At 45.7% G+C, this 7,389-nt stretch overlaps 1 protein-coding gene across 1 annotated transcript; it reads left to right on the forward strand.

Annotated features, from left to right (window-relative positions):
• Positions 1 to 5,319: 5,319 nt before the first annotated feature.
• On the forward strand, positions 5,320 to 6,665 carry LOC309804534 (forkhead box protein D4-like 1; the record flags this gene model as incomplete). The annotated part of the gene is given in 2 exon segments (XM_082621928.1): positions 5,320 to 6,484; positions 6,487 to 6,665. Coding segments are annotated over 2 exon segments (1,344 nt in total).
• Positions 6,666 to 7,389: the final 724 nt, after the last annotated feature.

Here is a 7,389-nt window from a genome sequence, read left to right on the forward strand (position 1 = left end):
GGTGGCTTTTAAGTTGAGAACAGAGTTAAAAGGAGTCATTGATGCAAAGTCAGGGAGAAGATTCTACACAGAGGGAGCAAGTAGTGGAGAGGGTCTTTAGGTGGGAACCAGTTAGTGTGCTGGAAGACCAGGAAGAAGGCAAGTGTGGTGGAAGGTTTGAAAGCCAGGGTAGGAGGTGGGATTGGAGTTGTGAGCCAGGGCCGGGCTTTTTGCTTACAGGACAGAGCAAAATATGCATTATTCTGAAAGCCCTGGGAAGTGGCTGAAGGGTTTTGAGCTGGACAGGTGATGTGGTTGTGATCACTGTGGCAGATGAACTAGTTGCTTCCTGTTTTTGAAATTGCAGACAGTGCTGCAGTGAACATCATTATGTGTGCCTCTTTGTTTTTATGTAAGAATGTTTCTGTGGAAGAGATATGTAAGGGTGGAATCACTGGCTTCCAGGATATGCACATTTAAAGTTCTTAATAGATACTGATAAACTGCCTTCCCAAATGGCTGTACCTTCTTGCTGTAAAACAGGAGTGTATGAAAGTACCCTTTTTTCCAAACCTAGCTAACACATTTTAACCTTTGCCATTCTGATGGAATGGCATCTCACTGTTTTAATTTAGATTTTTTTATTGTATTTTTATGTTATTTATAAGTTCTTTTAAATATGCACTGCCCTGTTCTTCATTCTTATTTTTCCCAACATGAAGTATTTTTCAGTGATCAGAGACATTACCAGTTTAACCTGTACTTCAGAGGGGTTTGGAACCTCCAATAGATATCCTCGAGAGATTTTATTTTTATAATGGCTATCACTAACAAATAAATAACATGGGCCATTATTCTGCTAACCATAGAAGATTTTCAGGGTATTATGATTATGGTAATGATGATAATCAAGGTTTAGGCATAGTTCATTTGTAACTTTATAGTTTACTGAGTAACATAGGATAAATTACTAAGTCTCTCTAAACCTTTGCTTCCTTATTCATAAAATGCAATAAAGTGCAAATCTCTTTGAATTGTTCCAGGGATTAAATTTAAAGTACCCTGATACAGAGTTTCAGTAAATGTAAATTCTCCTTTTCCAGCAAGACTTGATAATACATTCAAGCTTCTGCACAGCTTCTTACATGATTCTTTCCTAGGCTTTTCCCGCTTTTAGTGAAAGGGGCAAGAACATTAGTACTGAGTTTAAGATAGCTATAGGAAGGGTCAGCCCAGGGGGTGAGGGAAGACCAGGGATTGAAAGGGTCTCTAATTCCTAATATATTATGAATTTTGAAGGGAATTATCAACAAAGCTAAAACTTTTAAACATTTGTGGGCTTGGTTGCTTGCTACAAATTGCATAAATGTCTCCTTTGGATTAGTAATGTAGGTGGAAAATTATATTTTAAGATTTCTTTGAAAGGACTTTCCCAGTTCTAGAAATGCCATACATTGTGGAGGTGATACTGAAAGAAGTGAATTCTGTCTTTGAATGTCTAGCAACTTGTCCTACTTTGGTGAGAAAGAAGAACTAGACTTTTTTCTCAGAATTAGTCTTAATATTAGAATCAACTTATTTAAAATAAGGATCAACTTGGTTGATAACTGAATTGCCTTTAATTTTCAGAGCGAAATGGAGAGAAATCAGACATCCTCTTTTCTGTACAGTAGTTTAGAGAGGTTGGTTTTTCAAAGTGGGGTGGATGGCATTTATGACCCCCTGATTTGTTCAGGAACAAAAAACCTATTCAGTGTTAGGAAAGAAGTAATCTCCAAATATTATTGAGTGCCCACTATGCACCAGACCCCATGTTAAATGTTTCAGTGTTTCATGAGCACAAAGTAACACAACACTAAAGAATTAATCAGGTGGGACAGAAAGAGTCCCCCCCACCCTTTTTTTTTCCTTAAGGAATTACTTGCCATAATGGAGTATCTCCAAAAAACGCAACTTAGTTTTCCTTGATACAGCTATTTATTTTTACATTGATATATTTTGTATATTAATTTTATTTAGATATAATTAGCAAAAAAATTTACCCTTTAAAGTATACAATTCATGGCTTTAGTATATCCACAGGTAGTGGCAACCAGTACCACTATCTATCAGTAATTCCAGAACATTTTCATAGCTCTCAAACTCTGTATCCATTAGCAGTTAATCCCCATTTCCCCCTGCCCCTGTTCCCCAGCAGCTACTTGTCTACTTTCTGTCTCTAGATTTGCCTGTTTGGACTCCTTTCACCTACCATAATGTTTTCAGGGTTCATCCATGTTGTTGCATGTATCAGCATTTTGTTTCTTTTTATTGCTGAATAAAATTCTATTTATACACCACATTTTGTTCATCTACTCATCAGTTGATGGACATTTGAGTTTCTACTTTTTGGCTACTAGGCCCTTTTTCTCCTGTTTAATTTTTTGATAAAATATAATTTTCAGAACAGTTTTACGTTTACAGAAACATGGAGCAGAGCAGATAGTAGAAGGGAATTCCCATATCCAGCCACCCTCCTCCACCCCCCATGACTACATGGGTAGTCATGTCTCCCATTTTTATCACCTCATATCAAGGGCACATACTATCAACCTGATTTATGACTGTTGATGTTGACATTGATTACCTGACACCTGGCTGAAACCTTTGTCAGGTTTCTCCACGCTAACTTATTCCCCCTCCCCCCACTTCATATGGTTCTCTTTGGAAGGAAGTCATTGTGCATTGCCCACAGTTAAGAGACTGGGGGGTTATGCTCTACCTCCTAGAGGGTGGAATATCTACATAATTTATTTGGAAGTTTCTGCAAGGGAGATTTGCCTCTTTCCCCCATGTATTAATTTACTCAGTCATCTATTTTTTTATCAGTATAGACACATGAATATTTTATACTTTGGTTAATAATCTAATACTATATTTTGATGCTCTAATTGCCCCAGCTTTGGCCATTGGCAGCTCTTTCTTGTCTCCCAGTGCCCTCTTTGACATACTTCCATCATTGGGGGTGGTTTTGCCTTTTTTTTTTTTAAGTGCCCTTACTTTTCTCCTTTCATTTTTAAATAACCCAAATCCCCATAGAAGTTGACTGCAGGAAAACTAACAATGCTCCCTTTCCCAGGTAATCGGATTCCTATGCTGATGGAAGAAATGTGCCTTACCTACAGGGGGTTGAGGGAGAGGCATCTGGGAATCTAAGGCTGAATAAGACACCTGTCCCAGCCCTCCTGAAGCTTAGTTTAATAGGTCACACAAGTAGTAATTGGTTAATTTGGGACTCAAACACAAATCTGTTAGGCTCGAAAACTTCTGTTATTTTTTCTACTTCAAACTACATACAACTGAGAAGGCTTAGAGGGTAAACACCTCAGAAATAGAGGATAAGACTTTAAAAAGACTTGTAAGAAAGCTGTTTTCAAAATTTTATCCTGAAGAAACTAACTCCTTTAAGCTATTTTTTGTTATATTAGCTGGCTTCTGATTTCTCACTGAAAATTTGTTGTCATTTTACAAACTCTAATAGAAGATTTACTATGTAACCATCAATGGCATAATACAATATTTCTATGCTGAATCTTTATTAGATGCCACCTCAAATTCTTTTCACAAGTAGGTAGGTATTAAATTATGAGTATATATTGTTAGTATTTTACCATAGGATACCTAGTGATATAACACACATTAAATTATATTGCACTGGGCTTCCCTGGTGGCGCAGTGGTTGAGAGTCCGCCTGCCAATGCAGGAGACACGAGTTCGTGCCCTGGCCCGGGAAGATCCCACATGCCACAGAGCAGCTGGACCCGTGAGCCAGGGCCGCTGGGCCTGCGCGTCTGGAGCCTGTGCTCCGCAACAAGAGAGGCCACAACAGTGAGAGGCCCGCGTACCAGAAAAAAAAAAAAAAAATTATATTGCACTGCACTGCCACTTTATTCTCTGAACTAATTTAACTGAAGCCAACCTAAAAATCATGTTACTTCCAAGGATGTCGTGACTTAAACAGAGCGTCTCTGTCATCTTGTTCTTCTCCAGTGTGAGAAAGGAATGATGACCTGGTGAATTAAAGACACTGAAACTGCAGCCCTTTTTTGCCTCCTATAAGTTTCAAGATTAGAATTTATTATTATAGTAAAAAGTGCTTAATGTTGGTTTCTTTTTAAAGAAGGAAGAAGGGAGAGAGAGAAAGAGACGGAGTCTCAGACTGGGTATATACTTTGGAGTTGTTGGGCCATTTTTGTGAAAAGGATATTTCAAACTGGGTTTGTACTGGTTAGTATGCAGCAAAATCAATTTAGTTGGTCATGGCCATTAAAAAAGAAAGAATATCAGTGATCACTTGTTTTATGAAACTCAGTTATATAAGTCTATGCAAGATCGTGGTATAAAATTTACTTCATACTGAGGTTAAATGTTCAAAGAAGTTGAGAATCACTGCTGGAAGGGGACTTCTCTCTAGCCCTCCTGCTTTCCCTCCACCCTGAACTTCCACAACCTCATGACAGCACATTTCAGACTTTTCTGAAAACTTGAGTCAGGGAAAACATTTTGGGAAGCTGAGGTAGGGGGTAGTAGGGACAAGGCAACACCCTCTCACACTCCACTCTGAGCTCGGGAATGTAGTAAGAACATTAAAAATACTTCAGCTCCTCATTCTGGGTGGAGGACACAATCTACCAGGGAAAGTGGGTAACTAACCAGCTATGAAACACAAAAACAGATTACTCTTACACATTCTTTTACAGTCAAACACTGTATATTTCAATGCCTTCTATATTTCAGTGCCTTCTCCCACCTCCTATTTTTATCCTTCAGGAGAGAGGCCTGAATATGGAGGTGGCCTTAGATTGTCGGGTACATATTTTCCTATCCCCTCTTACGTCTGCGCTGTTTTCAAAGTGCGTTAACAGAGCCTATGCAACTCCTGGCGCAATTGGCTGGCTGAGCCTGAGGAGTGAAGCACCTTCCTTGCTGGCTGGTGCGTCTAAGGAGGGGGCAGCTGAAGGCTCTTGCCGCGTCGGGTAATGCTCAAAGGACCCTCATCACTGGACTGCGTCGGGAGGAAGGGAGAGCGCTCTGAGGTAGGGCAAGAAAGGGTATAAAGGGGGACGGGGGAGTCCACCACACAAGGACTCAGAAGAAGCTTCAATAAAAGGCAAAGTGCATCTTTGCCGGATGGTGTAGGAAAGGAGGAGAAATCGGCAAAAGAAAAAGAACACCACCTAAAAGGGTGACCTCGAGCATCTCTGCTTCTTGGAACACTCCTAACACAGGCTTCCAGCCCAGCCCACCCAGAGCCAGGTGAGCGGCCGCCACCTCCCCGGCATCTGCAAGACCTGCTCCTTCATGAACTGGCCAAGAGCGGAGCGCCTTCGTTCCACACCTCCGCGCAGCCTCCGGGGCTCCGATACGGAAGACGGTGCGATCGATATCCTGGGAGAGGAGGAAGATGAAGAGGAGGAGGAAGAGGAAGACGAGGAGCCCGAGGGAAGCCAGCGGCTCCTAGAGCCGGTGCACCAGCCGGAGCCGCAGAAGGCGCGGCGGGGCGCGGGCGCGGGTGCGCTTCCCGGAGAGCGCACCGAGGGCGGCGGCGGCGGCGGCCCAAGCGACTCCTCCGAGTTTGGCCCCAAGTTTGGGGCACCGACGGGGTCTGCGGCGGCCTCTGCGGGCGCCCCGCCGCCGGCGAAGCCCCCCTACTCATACATCGCGCTCATCACCATGGCCATTCTGCAGAGCCCACACAAGCGCCTCACGCTCAGCGGCATCTGCGCCTTCATCAGTGGCCGCTTCCCTTACTACCGCCGCAAGTTCCCCGCCTGGCAGAACAGCATCCGCCACAACCTCTCGCTCAACGACTGCTTTGTCAAAATCCCCCGGGAGCCGGGACACCCTGGCAAGGGCAACTACTGGAGCCTGGACCCCGCCTCCCAGGACATGTTCGACAACGGCAGCTTCCTTCGGCGCAGGAAGCGCTTCAAGCGCCACCACCCGCCTCCGGGAGCCCACCAGCACCACCCCTTCCCCCTGCCCGCTGCTCCCGCCGCCCTGCATGCCCCCTACCCGGGCATGCTGCTCGGGCCCCCGACCCCGCCGCAGCCTGTCCCGGGGGCCTATCCCACCTCCACTCCCGGGAGCCGCCCATGCGCGCTGCTGCATCCTCATCCCCTCCGCTACCTGCTGCTCTCTGCCCCGGCCTACGCTGAGGCGCCCAGGAAACCGCAAGGCGCGGATCTGGTGACCCCCGGCGCCCTTCCGGCGCTGCAGCCCACGCTAGGCTCCCAGCCTTGGGAGGAGGGCAAGGGGCCGGCGTCGCGGCCGGCAGGCGGATGCACCTCCTTCAGCATCGAGAGTATCCTGCAAGGGGTCCGGGGAGCTGGTACAGGCGCCGCGCAGAGTCTGCCCCCGACCCCGTGGGGTTACTGCCACCTGCTGCAGCGCCCGTCGTGCCTGTTGCATCCTCAGACCGCTGCCCCCTTGCTCCACGTCTCCGCCGCCGCCGCATCCACTAGCAGCAGCAGCAGCAGCAGCAGCAGGACTCTGCCAGCGGCTGCGCTCCCAGCAAGGGCGCTCTGCTGGGCCGGCACCTGTCCGCCACCGCGGCGCTCCTGGGGTGTCAGCCTGGAGTAGAGGGCTCTAGACTGACGCCGCTGGTCGCTCTTTCGGGCGGAGAGGGGACCTCACCGGCCTTTTGAATAGCACCCACACCTGCCCTGGAGCCGACTCCTTGGGGCGGACAGGGAGCCAACCTGGACGGCGGAGCCACCCGGGGTCACGCTCTCCTCGCCGCCTGCCCTGGCGCACTCCACCTTCCACAGCCGGAACCAAGAGTGTGTATCTGCATCCTACAGCGGAGCAACCACTAATTTCGGTTCGCTGAGAAATACTTACAAAGGAAAAGTTGGTTATTGTTCCCTTAAGACAACCTGAACGTAAATGTTCGATGGCGTCAGCGTCGAACATTTCTTTTCCAGCCTCCAGTCGTGACTTCCAAGGCTTTTCCGATTTGCACATTTCCAGAGGAACTATGAACGTGAGTGGGGCATTTTGTTCTGTTATTAAAAGAAAAACAGAGAAAATAAATCGTCCAATGCACAACGTTTCCCCCGTCTTCACTCCCTAGGAACTGCAAGTATTATTCCCAAATCCAGCGCAGAATCCCTGTGCCCTTTTTGTCTTCCTGAAATCAATGTGTAATATGAGTAGAATTTTAATTTCAGAGGATTTATTTCTGATCTGTATATCTGATGTGCCATCTTCCGTGGAGAGGTGTTAAAATTAAACCTGACTATATGGACCAAATAAAGTGCTAAATCATTACACAACATTGTTTATTTTATATTTTATATTACTTCGCCTTCTAAATGGAACTTTATTTATTTATTTATTTTTATTATTATTATTTTTTTTTTTACGGTA

The sequence above is a fragment of the Mesoplodon mirus genome (assembly GCF_964341445.2).
Source record: "Mesoplodon mirus genome assembly, chromosome: 1".
Lineage (NCBI taxonomy): Eukaryota > Metazoa > Chordata > Mammalia > Artiodactyla > Ziphiidae > Mesoplodon > Mesoplodon mirus.